This window comes from Oncorhynchus keta, unplaced genomic scaffold, assembly GCF_023373465.1.
Source record: "Oncorhynchus keta strain PuntledgeMale-10-30-2019 unplaced genomic scaffold, Oket_V2 Un_scaffold_3464_pilon_pilon, whole genome shotgun sequence".
In the NCBI taxonomy this organism is placed as follows: domain Eukaryota; kingdom Metazoa; phylum Chordata; class Actinopteri; order Salmoniformes; family Salmonidae; genus Oncorhynchus; species Oncorhynchus keta.
In genome coordinates, this window is record NW_026290918.1 from 20,937 (window position 1) to 37,500 (window position 16,564).

At 51.3% G+C, this 16,564-nt stretch overlaps 2 protein-coding genes across 2 annotated transcripts in view; one reads left to right on the forward strand and one right to left on the reverse strand.

Moving 5' to 3' along the window:
* The first annotated feature begins 962 nt into the window (after positions 1 to 962).
* LOC127928686 (uncharacterized) lies at positions 963 to 12,585 on the forward strand. Its single transcript, XM_052515876.1, has 9 exons — positions 963 to 1,015; positions 1,543 to 1,687; positions 1,873 to 1,926; positions 2,081 to 2,134; positions 2,169 to 2,249; positions 2,316 to 2,612; positions 2,667 to 2,936; positions 3,015 to 3,189; positions 12,521 to 12,585. The coding sequence occupies exons 1-9, from the start codon at positions 963 to 965 to the stop codon at positions 12,583 to 12,585; spliced, it is 1,194 nt and encodes a 397-aa protein (XP_052371836.1).
* The window catches only part of osbpl10b (oxysterol binding protein-like 10b), a 130,764-nt gene continuing 125,981 nt past the window's right edge, over positions 11,782 to 16,564 (reverse strand). Inside the window, exons 10-12 of the mRNA XM_052515870.1 lie at positions 16,550 to 16,564; positions 13,052 to 13,205; positions 11,782 to 12,675 (exon numbers count right to left, since the gene is read on the reverse strand). The exon at positions 16,550 to 16,564 is cut by the window's right edge and continues 168 nt beyond it. Coding sequence (XP_052371830.1) covers positions 12,631 to 12,675; positions 13,052 to 13,205; positions 16,550 to 16,564 — 214 coding nt within the window. The 3' untranslated portion in view covers positions 11,782 to 12,630. The remainder of the gene's footprint in view (positions 12,676 to 13,051; positions 13,206 to 16,549) is intronic.

Here is a 16,564-nt window from a genome sequence, read left to right on the forward strand (position 1 = left end):
CCCTGTGTTGTTTAGGTGAAGACATGTCATTGGCACCTCTGCTACAAAACATGTTGTAATTAAGACAAAACATGTTGTAATTAAGACAAAACATGTTGTAATTAAGACAAAACATGTTGTAATTAAGACAAAAAAATGTCAGGGAAGGGACCAGTACTGGAGCAGCTCTCCTTCTGTTTGTTAAGTAAGATCTAACCTCGCCCCCCAGGCTCATTACTACACAGAAAGAGATGGCTGGGGACAAGACAGACTATACGGGGCGAGATTGATTTAACACGGGCCGTTGAAGAGCCACCGTAAAGCCTGATTGAAATGTAAAGATCATTTCATATTGAGCTGACATGTGCAGCGTTTAACGTGAATGCAGTCTCCGCTAAACGCAGGAAACATTGCCTTTAAATGTAAATCTTGTTATAGCGACTATCTTCCACAGGCCCAGATTGAATCTAAGTCTAGGATCACAGAATATTGAAAACCAGGAGAATAAATATCAGATGTGGATTAAATAAATCAAGGGTCAATATATCTCTCTATAGAGCGGTTGGATTTCTACTTCCTGGATACGGTTGGATTTGTACTTCCTGGATACGGTTGGATTTGTACCTCCTGGATACGGTTGGATTTGCACCTGCTGGATACGGTTGGATTTGTACCTGCTGGTTACGGTTGGATTTGCACCTCCTGGATACGGTTGGATTTGTACTTCCTGGATACGGTTGGATTTGTACCTCCTGGATACGGTTGGATTTGTACTTCCTGGATACGGTTGGATTTGTACCTCCTGGATACGGTTGGATTTGTACCTCCTGGATACGGTTGGATTTGCACCTGCTGGTTACAATTGGATTTGCACCTGCTGGTTACGGTTGGATTTGCACCTCCTGGATAAGGTTGGATTTGTACCTCCTGGATACGGTTGGATTTGTACCTCCTGGATACGGTTGGATTTGCACCTCCTGGATATGGTTGGATTTGCACCTCCTGGATACGGTTGGATTTACACCTCCTGGATACGGTTGGATTTGCACCTCCTGGATACGGTTGGATTTGCACCTGCTGGATACGGTTGGATTTGCACCTCCTGGATACGGTTGGATTTGCACCTCCCAAATGGCACCCTATTCCCTATGTAATGCACTACTTTTGACCAGGGCCTGGTCCAAAGTAAGGGTACTATGTGGTCCAAAGTAAGGGTACTATGTGGGGAATATTTGGGAGGCAGCCAAGCCACATTCAGTACACTGTTCTACTGCGGTGAAGGCTGTATAGTGGAGGTAGTCTACCTTTCTCTCTGACCTTCACTATCTCTTCAAGGATAGGCCATAAATTAGACTCTATAAAGATCTCTTCAAGGTTAGGCCATAAATTAGACTCTATAAAGATCTCTTCAAGGTTAGGCCATAAATTAGACTCTATAAATATCTCTTCAAGGTTCGGCCATATAAATATCTCTTCAAGGTTCGGCCCTATATAAATATCTCTTCAAGGTTCGGCCATATAAAGATTTCTTCAAGGTTCGGCCATAAATCAGACTCTATAAAGATCTCTTCAAGGTTCGGCCATATATAATCTCTTCAAGGTTCGGCCATATAAATATATCTTCAAGGTTCGGCCATATAAAGATCTCTTCAAGGTTCGGCCCTATAAAGATCTCTTCAAGGTTCGGCCCTATAAAGATCTCTTCAAGGTTCGGCCATAAATAAAGATCTCTTCAAGGTTCGGTGAAGGCCTATAAAGATCTCTTCTTCGGCCATATAAAGATCTCTTCAAGGTTCGGCCATATAAAGATCTCTTCAAGGTTCGGCCATATAAAGATATAAAGATCTCTTCAAGGTTCGGCCATAAATTAGACTCTATAAAGATCTCTTCAAGGTTCGGCCATATAAAGATCTCTTCAAGGTTCGGCCATATAAAGATTTCTTCAAGGTTCGGCCATATAAAGATCTCTTCAAGGTTCGGCCCTATAAAAATCTCTTCAAGGACCTATAAAGATCTCTTCAAGGTTCGGCCATATAAAGATCTATAAAGATCTCTTCAAGGTTCGGCCATATAAATAAAGCCCTATAAAGATCTCTTCAAGGTTCGGCCATATAAAGATCTCTTCAAGGTTCGGCCATATAAAGATCTCTTCAAGGTTCGGCCATAAATTAGATAAAGATCTCTTCAAGGTTCGGCCATATAAAGATCTCTTCAAGGTTCGGCCATATAAAGATCTCTTCAAGGTTCGGCCATATAAAGATCTCTTCAAGGTTCGGCCATAAATTAGACTCTATAAAGATCTCTTCAAGGTTTGGCCATATAAAGATCTCTTCAAGGTTCGGCCATATAAAGATCTCTTCAAGGTTCGGCCATATAAATATCTCTTCAAGGTTCGGCCCTATAAAGATCTCTTCAAGGTTCGGCCCTATAAAGATCTCTTCAAGGTTCGGCCCTATAAAGATCTCTTCAAGGTTCGGCCCTATAAAGATCTCTTCAAGGTTCGGCCATATAAAGATCTCTTCAAGGTTCGGCCCTATAAAGATCTCTTCAAGGTTCGGCCATATAAAGATCTCTTCAAGGTTCGGCCATATAAAGATCTCTTCAAGGTTCGGCCATATAAAGATCTCTTCAAGGTTCGGCCATATAAAGATCTCTTCAAGGTTCGGCCATATAAATATCTCTTCAAGGTTCGGCCATATAAAGATCTCTTCAAGGTTCGGCCATATAAAGATCTCTTCAAGGTTCGGCCATATAAAGATCTCTTCAAGGTTCGGCCATATAAAGATCTCTTCAAGGTTCGGCCATATAAAGATCTCTTCAAGGTTCGGCCATATAAAGATCTCTTCAAGGTTCGGCCATATAAAGATCTCTTCAAGGTTCGGCCATATAAAGATCTCTTCAAGGTTCGGCCATATAAAGATCTCTTCAAGGTTCGGCCATATAAAGATCTCTTCAAGGTTCGGCCATAAATTAGACTCTATAAAGATCTCTTCAAGGTTCGGCCATAAATTAGACTCTATAAAGATCTCTTCAAGGTTCGGCCCTATAAAGATCTCTTCAAGGTTCGGCCATATAAAGATCTCTTCAAGGTTCGGCCATATAAAGATCTCTTCAAGGTTCGGCCATATAAAGATCTCTTCAAGGTTCGGCCCTATAAAAGGACAAACATACTGGAGTACCAAGCTACTTCCTGGTTCCAATCACTCCAATGTTAGTGTGTGTGAATACTAAAGATTGCTGGTGTGGGCTGGAGAAATGGCTTTGACTTTGACATTGTAGCAGTGTTCACCTCTGATTACATTTCTCCATTGTGGGCTGTTGGAAGGGGCTGAAGGAAACGCTGTTCTCTATACTGGGCTATTGTGTTATGAACAGTGTCCAAGTCAAGTGTGACAAACATACATAACCGGTATGTATATACTGTACATCATAGAACAGAAGGGCTGAAGGAAGACTCTTCACTGAACAGTGTGTTTGGTGTTGTGTGTTAATTATGGACAAATCATAGATCATTGGATTTTACATACATCATACAGCTGGAAGGACAACCCCTCCTGTGGCCTACTGGGTAATAACAGTGGAGACAGCTGGAAGGACAACCCCTCCTGTGGCCTACTGGGTAATAACAGTGGAGACAGCTGGAAGGACAACCCCTCCTGTGGCCTACTGGGTAATAACAGTGGAGACAGCTGGAAGGACAACCCCTCCTGTGGCCTACTGGGTAATAACAGTGGAGACAGCTGGAAGGACAACCCCTCCTGTGGCCTACTGGGTAATAACAGTGGAGACAGCTGGAAGGACAACCCCTCCTGTGGCCTACTGGGTAATAACAGTGGAGACAGCTGGAAGGACAACCCCTCCTGTGGCCTACTGGGTAATAACAGTGGAGACAGCTGGAAGGACAACCCCTCCTGTGGACTGGGTAATAACAGTGGAGACAGCTGGAAGGACAACCCCTCCTGTGGCCTACTGGGTAATAACAGTGGAGACAGCTGGAAGGACAACCCCTCCTGTAACAGTGGAGACAGCTGGAAGGACAACCCCTCCTGTGGCCTACTGGGTAATAACAGTGGAGACAGCTGGAAGGACAACCCCTCCTGTGGCCTACTGGGTAATAACAGTGGAGACAGCTGGAAGGACAACCCCTCCTGTGGCCTACTGGGTAATAACAGTGGAGACAGCTGGAAGGACAACCCCTCCTGTGGCCTACTGGGTAATAACAGTGGAGACAGCTGGAAGGACAACCCCTCCTGTGGCCTACTGGGTAATAACAGTGGAGACAGCTGGAAGGACAACCCCTCCTGTGGCCTACTGGGTAATAACAGTGGAGACAGCTGGAAGGACAACCCCTCCTGTGGCCTACTGGGTAATAACAGTGGAGACAGCTGGAAGGACAACCCCTCCTGTGGCCTACTGGGTAATAACAGTGGAACAGCTGGAAGGACAAGCCTACTGGTAATAAAGGACAGCAAGGACAACCCTCCTGTGGCCTACTGGGTAATAACAGTGGAGACAGCTGGAAGGACAACCCCTCCTGTGGCCTACTGGGTAATAACAGTGGAGACAGCTGGAAGGACAACCCCTCCTGTGGCCTACTGGGTAATAACAGTGGAGACAGCTGGAAGGACAACCCCTCCTGTGGCCTACTGGGTAATAACAGTGGAGACAGCTGGAAGGACAACCCCTCCTGTGGCCTACTGGGTAATAACAGTGGAGACAGCTGGAAGGACAACCCCTCCTGTGGCCTACTGGGTAATAACAGTGGAGACAGCTGGAAGGACAACCCCTCCTGTGGCCTACTGGGTAATAACAGTGGAGACAGCTGGAAGGACAACCCCTCCTGTGGCCTACTGGGTAATAACAGTGGAGACAGCTGGAAGGACAACCCCTCCTGTGGCCTACTGGGTAATAACAGTGGAGACAGCTGGAAGGACAACCCCTCCTGTGGCCTACTGGGTAATAACAGTGGAGACAGCTGGAAGGACAACCCCTCCTGTGGACCTGGAAGGACAACCCTCCTGTGGCCTAATAACAGTGGAGACAGCTGGAAGGACAACCCCTCCTGTGGCCTACTGGGTAATAACAGTGGAGACAGCTGGAAGGACAACCCCTCCTGTGGCCTACTGGGTAATAACAGTGGAGACAGCTGGAAGGACAACCCCTCCTGTGGCCTACTGGGTAATAACAGTGGAGACAGCTGGAAGGACAACCCCTCCTGTGGCCTACTGGGTAATAACAGTGGAGACAGCTGGAAGGACAACCCCTCCTGTGGCCTACTGGGTAATAACAGTGGAGACAGCTGGAAGGACAACCCCTCCTGTGGCCTACTGGGTAATAACAGTGGAGACAGCTGGAAGGACAACCCCTCCTGTGGCCTACTGGGTAATAACAGTGGAGACAGCTGGAAGGACAACCCCTCCTGTGGCCTACTGGGTAATAACAGTGGAGACAGCTGGAAGGACAACCCCTCCTGTGGCCTACTGGGTAATAACAGTGGAGACAGCTGGAAGGACAACCCCTCCTGTGGCCTACTGGGTAATAACAGTGGAGACAGCTGGAAGGACAACCCCTCCTGTGGCCAGTAATAACAGTGGAGACAGCTGGAAGGACAACCCCTCCTGTGGCCTACTGGGTAATAACAGTGGAGACAGCTGGAAGGACAACCCCTCCTGTGGCCTACTGGGTAATAACAGTGGAGACAGCTGGAAGGACAACCCCTCCTGTGGCCTACTGGGTAATAACAGTGGAGACAGCTGGAAGGACAACCCCTCCTGTCCTAACAGTGGGCCTGGAAGGACAACCCCTCCTGTGGCCTACTGGGTAATAACAGTGGAGACAGCTGGAAGGACAACCCCTCCTGTGGCCTACTGGGTAATAACAGTGGAGACAGCTGGAAGGACAACCCCTCCTGTGGCCTACTGGGTAATAACAGTGGAGACAGCTGGAAGGACAACCCCTCCTGTGGCCTACTGGGTAATAACAGTGGAGACAGCTGGAAGGACAACCCCTCCTGTGGCCTACTGGGTAATAACAGTGGAGACAGCTGGAAGGACAACCCCTCCTGTGGCCTACTGGGTAATAACAGTGGAGACAGCTGGAAGGACAACCCCTCCTGGAAGGACAACCCCTCCTGTGGCCCTAACAGTGGAGACAGCTGGAAGGACAACCCCTCCTGTGGCCTACTGGGTAACAGTGGAGACAGCTGGAAGGACAACCCTCCTGTGGCCTACTGGGTAATAACAGTGGAGACAGCTGGAAGGACAACCTCCTGTGGCCTACCTAACAGTGGGACAGCTGGAAGGACAACCCCTCCTGTGGCCTACTGGGTAATAACAGTGGAGACAGCTGGAAGGACAACCCCTCCTGTGGCCTACTGGGTAATAACAGTGGAGACAGCTGGAAGGACAACCCCTCCTGTGGCCTACTGGGTAATAACAGTGGAGACAGCTGGAAGGACAACCCCTCCTGTGGCCTACTGGGTAATAACAGTGGAGACAGCTGGAAGGACAACCCCTCCTGTGGCCTACTGGGTAATAACAGTGGAGACAGCTGGAAGGACAACCCCTCCTGTGGCCTACTGGGTAATAACAGTGGAGACAGCTGGAAGGACAACCCCTCCTGTGGCCTACTGGGTAATAACAGTGGAGACAGCTGGAAGGACAACCCCTCCTGTGGCCTACTGGGTAATAACAGTGGAGACAGCTGGAAGGACAACCCCTCCTGTGGCCTACTGGGTAATAACAGTGGAGACAGCTGGAAGGACAACCCCTCCTGTGGCCTACTGGGTAATAACAGTGGAGACAGCTGGAAGGACAACCCCTCCTGTGGCCTACTGGGTAATAACAGTGGAGACAGCTGGAAGGACAACCCCTCCTGTGGCCTACTGGGTAATAACAGTGGAGACAGCTGGAAGGACAACCCCTCCTGGCCTACTAACAGTGGCCTGTGGCCTACTGGGTAATAACAGTGGAGACAGCTGGAAGGACAACCCCTCCTGTGGCCTACTGGGTAATAACAGTGGAGACAGCTGGAAGGACAACCCCTCCTGTGGCCTACTAACAGTGGAGACAGCTGGAATAACAGTGGCCTACTGGGAGACAGCTGGAAGGACAACCCCTCCTGTGGCCTACTGGGTAATAACAGTGGAGACAGCTGGAAGGACAACCCCTCCTGTGGCCTACTGGGTAATAACAGTGGAAGACAGCTGGAAGGACAACCCCTCCTGTGGCCTACTGGGTAATAACAGTGGAGACAGCTGGAAGGACAACCCCTCCTGTGGCCTACTGGGTAATAACAGTGGAGACAGCTGGAAGGACAACCCCTCCTGTGGCCTACTGGGTAATAACAGTGGAGACAGCTGGAAGGACAACCCCTCCTGTGGCCTACTGGGTAATAACAGTGGAGACAGCTGGAAGGACAACCCCTCCTGTGGCCTACTGGGTAATAACAGTGGAGACAGCTGGAAGGACAACCCCTCCTGTGGCCTACTGGGTAATAACAGTGGAGACACCCCTCCTGTGGCTGGGAAGTGGAGACAACCCCTCCTGTGGCCTACTGGGTAATAACAGTGGAGACAGCTGGAAGGTCAACCCCTCCTGTGGCCTACTGGGTAATAACAGTGGAGACAGCTGGAAGGACAACCCCTCCTGTGGCCTACTGGGTAATAACAGTGGAGACAGCTGGAAGGACAACCCCTCCTGTGGCCTACTGGGTAATAACAGTGGAGACAGCTGGAAGGACAACCCCTCCTGTGGCCTACTGGGTAATAACAGTGGAGACAGCTGGAAACAACCCCTCCTGTGGCCTACTGGGTAATAACAGTGGAGACAGCTGGAAGGACAACCCCTCCTGTGGCCTACTGGGTAATAACAGTGGAGACAGCTGGAAGGACAACCCCTCCTGTGGCCTACTGGGTAATAACAGTGGAGACAGCTGGAAGGACAACCCCTCCTGTGGCCTACTGGGTAATAACAGTGGAGACAGCTGGACAACCCCTCCTGTGGCCTACTGGGTAATAACAGTGGAGACAGCTGGAAGGACAACCCCTCCTGTGGCCTACTGGGTAATAACAGTGGAGACAGCTGGAAGGACAACCCCTCCTGTGGCCTACTGGGTAATAACAGTGGAGACAGCTGGAAGGACAACCCCTCCTGTGGCCTACTGGGTAATAACAGTGGAGACAGCTGGAAGGACAACCCCTCCTGTGGCCTACTGGGTAATAACAGTGGAGACAGCTGGAAGGACAACCCCTCCTGTGGCCTACTGGGTAATAACAGTGGAGACAGCTGGAAGGACAACCCCTCCTGTGGCCTACTGGGTAATAACAGTGGAGACAGCTGGAAGGACACCCCTCCTGTGGTGGGTAATAACAGTGGAGACAGCTGGAAGGACAACCCCTCCTGTGGCCTACTGGGTAATAACAGTGGAGACAGCTGGAAGGACAACCCCTCCTGTGGCCTACTGGGTAATAACAGTGGAGACAGCTGGAAGGACAACCCCTCCTGTGGCCTACTGGGTAATAACAGTGGAGACAGCTGGAAGGACAACCCCTCCTGTGGCCTACTACAGTGGAGACAGCTGGAAGGACAACCCCTCCTGTGGCCTACTGGGTAATAACAGTGGAGACAGCTGGAAGGACAACCCCTCCTGTGGCCTACTGGGTAATAACAGTGGAGACAGCTGGAAGGACAACCCCTCCTGTGGCCTACTGGGTAATAACAGTGGAGACAGCTGGAAGGACAACCCCTCCTGTGGCCTACTGGGTAATAACAGTGGAGACAGCTGGAAGGACAACCCCTCCTGTGGCCTACTGGGTAATAACAGTGGAGACAGCTGGAAGGACAACCCCTCCTGTGGCCTACTGGGTAATAACAGTGGAGACAGCTGGAAGGACAACCCCTCCTGTGGCCTACTGGGTAATAACAGTGGAGACAGCTGGAAGGACAACCCCTCCTGTGGCCTACTGGGTAATAACAGTGGAGACAGCTGGAAGGACAACCCCTCCTGTGGCCTACTAACAGTGGGACAGCTGGAAGGACAACCCCTCCTGGCCTACTGGGTAATAACAGTGGAGACAGCTGGAAGGACAACCCCTCCTGTGGCCTACTGGGTAATAACAGTGGAGACAGCTGGAAGGACAACCCCTCCTGTGGCCTACTGGGTAATAACAGTGGAGACAGCTGGAAGGACAACCCCTCCTGTGGCCTACTGGGTAATAACAGTGGAGACAGCTGGAAGGACAACCCCTCCTGTGGCCTACTGGGTAATAACAGTGGAGACAGCTGGAAGGACAACCCCTCCTGTGGCCTACTGGGTAATAACAGTGGAGACAGCTGGAAGGACAACCCCTCCTGTGGCCTACTGGGTAATAACAGTGGAGACAGCTGGAAGGACAACCCCTCCTGTGGCCTACTGGGTAATAACAGTGGAGACAGCTGGAAGGACAACCCCTCCTGTGGCCTACTGGGTAATAACAGTGGAACAGCTGGAAGGACAGCTGGGATAACAGTGGAGACAGCTGGAAGGACAACCCCTCCTGTGGCCTACTGGGTAATAACAGTGGAGACAGCTGGAAGGACAACAGCTGGAAGGACCCTCCTGTGGCCTACTGGGTAATAACAGTGGAGACAGCTGGAAGGACAACCCCTCCTGTGGCCTACTGGGTAATAACAGTGGAGACAGCTGGAAGGACAACCCCTCCTGTGGCCTACTGGGTAATAACAGAGACAGCTGGAAGGACAACCCCTCCTGTGGCCTACTGGGTAATAACAGTGGAGACAGCTGGAAGGACAACCCCTCCTGTGGCCTACTGGGTAATAACAGTGGAGACAGCTGGAAGGACAACCCCTCCTGTGGCCTACTGGGTAATAACAGTGGAGACAGCTGGAAGGACAACCCCTCCTGTGGCCTACTGGGTAATAACAGTGGAGACAGCTGGAAGGACAACCCCTCCTGTGGCCTACTGGGTAATAACAGTGGAGACAGCTGGAAGGACAACCCCTCCTGTGGCCTACTGGGTAATAACAGTGGAGACAGCTGGAAGGACAACCCCTCCTGTGGCCTACTGGGTAATAACAGTGGAGACAGCTGGAAGGACAACCCCTCCTGTGGCCTACTGTAACAGGAGACAGCTGGAAGGACAACCCCTCCTGGCCTACTGGGTAATAACAGTGGAGACAGCTGGAAGGACAACCCCTCCTGTGGCCTACTGGGTAATAACAGTGGAGACAGCTGGAAGGACAACCCCTCCTGTGGCCTACTGGGTAATAACAGTGGAGACAGCTGGAAGGACAACCCCTCCTGTGGCCTACTGGGTAATAACAGTGGAGACAGCTGGAAGGACAACCCCTCCTGTGGCCTACTGTAATAACAGCAACCCCTCCTGTGGAGACAGTGGAGACAGCTGGAAGGACAACCCCTCCTGTGGCCTACTGGGTAATAACAGTGGAGACAGCTGGAAGGACAGTGGAGACAGCTGGAAGGACAACCCCTCCTGTGGCCTACTGGGTAATAACAGTGGAGACAGCTGGAAGGACAACCCCTCCTGTGGCCTACTGGGTAATAACAGTGGAGACAGCTGGAAGGACAACCCCTCCTGTGGCCTACTGGGTAATAACAGTGGAGACAGCTGGAAGGACAACCCCTCCTGTGGCCTACTGGGTAATAACAGTGGAGACAGCTGGAAGGACAACCCCTCCTGTGGCCTACTGGGTAATAACAGTGGAGACAGCTGGAAGGACAACCCCTCCTGTGGCCTACTGGGTAATAACAGTGGAGACAGCTGGAAGGACAACCCCTCCTGTGGCCTACTGGGTAATAACAGTGGAGACAGCTGGAAGGACAACCCCTCCTGTGGCCTACTGGGTAATAACAGTGGAGACAGCTGGAAGGACAACCCCTCCTGTGGCCTACTGGGTAATAACAGTGGAACAGTGGAAGACAGCTGGAAGGACAACCCCTCCTGTGGCCTACTGGGTAATAACAGTGGAGACAGCTGGAAGGACAACCCCTCCTGTGGCCTACTGAAGGTAATAACAGTGGAGACAGCTGGAAGGACAACCCCTCCTGTGGCCTACTGGGTAATAACAGTGGAGACAGCTGGAAGGACAACCCCTCCTGTGGCCTACTGGGTAATAACAGTGGAGACAGCTGGAAGGACAACCCCTCCTGTGGCCTACTGGGTAATAACAGTGGAGACAGCTGGAAGGACAACCCCTCCTGTGGCCTACTGGGTAATAACAGTGGAGACAGCTGGAAGGACAACCCCTCCTGTGGCCTACTGGGTAATAACAGTGGAGACAGCTGGAAGGACAACCCCTCCTGTGGCCTACTGGGTAATAACAGTGGAGACAGCTGGAAGGACAACCCCTCCTGTGGCCTACTGGGTAATAACAGTGGAGACAGCTGGAAGGTCAACCCCTCCTGTGGCCTACTGGGTAATAACAGTGGAGACAGCTGGAAGGACAACCCCTCCTGTGGCCTACTGGGTAATAACAGTGGAGACAGCTGGAAGGACAACCCCTCCTGTGGCCTACTGGGTAATAACAGTGGAGACAGCTGGAAGGACAACCCCTCCTGTGGCCTACTGGGTAATAACAGTGGAGAGCAGCTGGAAGACAGCTGGAAGGACAACAAGACAGCTGGAAGGACCCTCCTGTGGCCTACTGGGTAATAACAGTGGAGACAGCTGGAAGGACAACCCCTCCTGTGGCCTACTGGGTAATAACAGTGGAGACAGCTGGAAGGACAACCCCTCCTGTGGCCTACTGGGTAATAACAGTGGAGACAGCTGGAAGGACACCCCTCCTGTGGCCTACTGGGTAATAACAGTGGAGACAGCTGGAAGGACAACCCCTCCTGTGGCCTACTGGGTAATAACAGTGGAGACAGCTGGAAGGACAACCCCTCCTGTGGCCTACTGGGTAATAACAGTGGAGACAGCTGGAAGGACAACCCCTCCTGTGGCCTACTGGGTAATAACAGTGGAGACAGCTGGAAGGACAACCCCTCCTGTGGCCTACTGGGTAATAACAGTGGAGACAGCTGGAAGGACAACCCCTCCTGTGGCCTACTGGGTAATAACAGTGGAGACAGCTACAGAACCTGTGCAAACAAATTGAAAGTGAAGGAAGAAACATGTGAATGTAATATATTCTTCTGGTATTTAGATTCTACTATATATTTTTTTAAAAGCTACATAATTGTTCAGCTATCTTTGACCACCAACGGTCACGCTCATCTTCTGTCCCTAACCAATCTCTTCCTGGTTCCAAAATGGCCGCCGAGTTTCCTGTATCGTGTGGTAGCAGGTCAGCTTCTGACAGGGAAACTCAGTGAGCTTCTCCTGTCTTGACTGTAGTTCTTGTCCCTCTGAGAGTCTTTGGCACCTCTCATTCTTATTGAATGACTGAGACACAAGCTCCTCCTGAAAATTAGCACCCTATTCCCTATGTAGTGCACTCTTTCTGCAGTTGTCCGCTATATAGAGAATAGGGTCCCATTTGGAACACAGGCCCCTTGTTGCATTTCCTCTATTCTCTAGCGGCCCGGCTAGCTGGTCCCCTGTGTGTTGCCATGACCACCAGCGGGCCGCTCGCCGTGCTGTGATTGGCAGCTGGCACGTTGCCCCTCCCCCCGAGGTCCCTCCCCTCGTCAGTGGGTCTTCCACAAGGGGTTGTGATACACCCAGCCTTCGCCCTGAGAGAAAGAGAGAGAGAGAGAGAGAGAGAGAGAGAGAGAGAGAGAGAGAGACAGACAGAGAGACAGACAGAGACAGAGAGACAGAGAGAAAGAGAGACAGAGAGAAAGAGAGACAGAGAGTGAGAGAGCGAGAGAGAGAGTTTTTTGAGAGAGGATGAGAGAACGAGAGAGAGAGAGACAAAGAGACAGAGAGAGACAGAGAGAGATAGTTTGAGAGAGAGAGAGCAAAGGGAAACATGTTTAGCAGTGTCTTTTTAAAAAATAATTTTGATTGTGAACGTACAGTACATTAAAGACAAGACCAGGGAAGCTGACTCAAAGTTTGAGGTAATGTCAGAGGTCAAAGTGAACCGTTCAGGTCCTAGTTCCTCACCTCCTTGACAAAGTACTTGGGTGTCCAGGGTGTGTTGGAGGCAGCTCTCTGTCGGCCCTCTGCTCTCTGCCTCTCCTCCAGACAGTGTTTGTGCTCTGTAGCAGAGTCAATGTTTCCTGATCTCAGAGCTGAGGTGACATGCTGCCACAGACGCCTGTAGAGGGACACTATACCATTATCACTGATCTCAGAGCTGAGGTGACACTCTGCCTCTGTAGAGGGACACTATAGCATTATTACTGATCTCAGAGCTGAGGTAACACTCTGCCACAGACGCCTGTAGAGGGACACTATACCATTATTACTGATCTGAGAGCTGAGGTAACACTCTACCACAGACGCCTGTAGAGGGACACTATACCATTATTACTGATCTGAGAGCTGAGGTAACACTCTACCACAGACGCCTGTAGAGGGACACTATACCATTATTACTGATCTCAGAGCTGAGATAACACTCTACCACAGACGCCTGTAGAGGGACACTATACCATTATTACTGATCTCAGAGCTGAGGTAACACTCTGCCCCTATAGAGGGACACTACCATTATCACTGATCTCAGAGCTGAGGTGACACTCTGCCCCTGTAGAGGGACACTATACCATTATCACTGATCTCAGAGCTGAGGTAACACTCTGCCCCTGTAGAGGGACACTATACCATTATTACTGATCTCAGAGCTGAGGTAACACTCTGCCCCTGTAGAGGGACACTATACCATTATTACTGATCTCAGAGCTGAGGTAACACTCTGCCCCTGTAGAGGGACACTATACCATTATTACTGATCTCAGAGCTGAGGTAACACTCTGCCCCTGTAGAGGGACACTATACCATTATTACTGATCTCAGAGCTGAGGTAACACTCTGCCACAGACGCCTGTAGAGGGACACTATACCATTATTACTGATCTGAGAGCTGAGGTAACACTCTACCACAGACGCCTGTAGAGGGACACTATACCATTATTACTGATCTCAGAGCTGAGGTAACACTCTGCCCCTGTAGAGGGACACTATACCATTATTACTGATCTCAGAGCTGAGGTAACACTCTGCCCCTATAGAGGGACACTATACTATTATCACTGATCTCAGAGCTGAGGTAACACTCTGCCCCTGTAGAGGGACACTATACCATTATTACTGATCTCAGAGCTGAGGTAACACTCTGCCCCTATAGAGGGACACTATACCATTATTACTGATCTCAGAGCTGAGGTAACACTCTGCCCCTATAGAGGGACACTATACCATTATTACTGATCTCAGAGCTGAGGTAACACTCTGCCCCTATAGAGGGACACTATACATTATTACTGATCTCAGAGCTGAGGTAACACTGCCACAGACGCCTGTAGAGGGACACTATACCATTATCACTGATCTCAGAGCTGAGGTAACACTCTGCCACAGACGCCTGTAGAGGGACACTATACCATTATTACTGATCTCAGAGCTGAGGTAACACTCTGCCCCTATAGAGGGACACTATACTATTATCACTGATCTCAGAGCTGAGGTAACACTCTGCCACAGACGCCTGTAGAGGGACACTATACCATTCGTAGTGTCCATTCGTAGTGATTCGTAGTGTCCCTGTTTCTCCATGGGGCGTATCTCCCTCCCTCCCTCCTCACCGTGATTCGTAGTGTCCCTGTTTCTCCATGGGGCGTATCTCCCTCCCTCCCTCCTCACTGTGATTTGTAGTGTCCCTGTTTCTCCATGGGGCGTATCTCCCTCCCTCCCTCCTCACCGTGATTCGTAGTGTCCCTGTTTCTCCGTGGGGCGTATCTCCCTCCCTCCCTCCCTCCTCACCGTGATTCGTAGTGTCCCTGTTTCTCCATGGGGCGTATCTCCCTCCCTCCCTCCTCACCGTGATTCGTAGTGTCCCTGTTTCTCCATGGGGCGTATTTCCCTCCCTCCCTCCCTCCTCACCGTGATTCGTAGTGTCCCTGGTTCTCCATGGGGCGTATCTCTCTCCCTCCCTCCTCACCGTGATTCGTAGTGTCCCTGTTTCTCCATGGGGCGTATTTCCCCTCCCTCCCTCCTCACCGTGATTCGTAGTGTCCCTGGTTCTCCATGGGGCGTATCTCTCTCCCTCCCTCCTCACCGTGATTCGTAGTGTCCCTGTTTCTCCATGGGGCGTATCTCCCTCCCTCCCTCCTCACCGTGATTCGTAGTGTCCCTGTTTCTCCATGGGGCGTATCTCCCTCCCTCCCTCCCTCCTCACCGTGATTCGTAGTGTCCCTGTTTCTCCATGGGGCGTATCTCTCTCCCTCCCTCCTCACCGTGATTCGTAGTGTCCCTGTTTCTCCATGGGGCGTATCTCCCTCCCTCCCTCCCTCCCTCCTCACCGTGATTCGTAGTGTCCCTGTTTCTCCGTGGGGCGTATCTCCCTCCCTCCCTCCCTCCTCACCGTGATTCGTAGTGTCCCTGTTTCTCCATGGGGCGTATCTCCCTCCCTCCTCACCGTGATTCGTAGTGTCCCTGTTTCTCCATGGGGCGTATCTCCCTCCCTCCCTCCCTCCTCACCGTGATTCGTAGTGTCCCTGTTTCTCCATGGGGCGTATTTCCCCTCCCTCCCTCCTCACCGTGATTCGTAGTGTCCCTGTTTCTCCATGGGGCGTATCTCCCTCCCTCCTCACCGTGATTCGTAGTGTCCCTGGTTCTCCATGGGGCGTATCTCTCTCCCTCCCTCCTCACCGTGATTCGTAGTGTCCCTGTTTCTCCCGGGGCGTATCTCCCTCCCTCCCTCCTCACCGTGATTCGTAGTGTCCCTGTTTCTCCATGGGGCGTATCTCCCCCCCTCCCTCCTCACCGTGATTCGTAGTGTCCCTGTTTCTCCATGGGGCGTATTTCCCCTCCCTCCCTCCCTCCTCACCGTGATTCGTAGTGTCCCTGTTTCTCCATGGGGCGTATCTCCCTCCCTCCCTCCCTCCTCACCGTGATTCGTAGTGTCCCTGTTTCTCCATGGGGCGTATCTCCCTCCCTCCCTCCTCACCGTGATTCGTAGTGTCCCTGTTTCTCCATGGGGCGTATCTCCCTCCCTCCCTCCCTCCTCACCGTGATTCGTAGTGTCCCTGTTTCTCCATGGGGCGTATCTCCCTCCCTCCCTCCTCACCGTGATTCGTAGTGTCCCTGTTTCTCCATGGGGCGTATCTCCCTCCCTCCCTCCTCACCGTGATTCGTAGTGTCCCTGTTTCTCCATGGGGCGTATCTCCCTCCCTCCCTCCTCACCGTGATTCGTAGTGTCCCTGTTTCTCCATGGGGCGTATCTCCCTCCCTCCCTCCTCCCTCCTCACCGTGATTCGTAGTGTGTTTCCCTGTCTCCCTTCTCCACGGGTGCGTAGTGTCTTTCTCCTCCCTCCCTCCTCACCGTGATTCGTAGTGTCCCTGTTTCTCCATGGGGCGTATCTCCCTCCCTCCCTCCTCACCGTGATTCGTAGTGTCCCTGTTTCTCCATGGGGCGTATCTCCCTCCCTCCCTCCTCACCGTGATTCGTAGTGT

What these genes read in the sequence shown, in the direction of transcription:
- LOC127928686 (XM_052515876.1), top strand. Translation starts at nt 963, where the DNA reads ATGGTTGGATTTGCACCTCCTGGATACGGTTGGATTTACACCTCCTGG. An exon ending in CATATAAAGATTTCTTCAAG is followed by an intron (nt 1,927 to 2,080) that starts GTTCGGCCATAT and finishes GATCTCTTCAAG; the next exon opens with GTTCGGCCATATAAAGATCT. An exon ending in CATATAAAGATCTCTTCAAG is followed by an intron (nt 2,250 to 2,315) that starts GTTCGGCCATAA and finishes GATCTCTTCAAG; the next exon opens with GTTCGGCCATATAAAGATCT.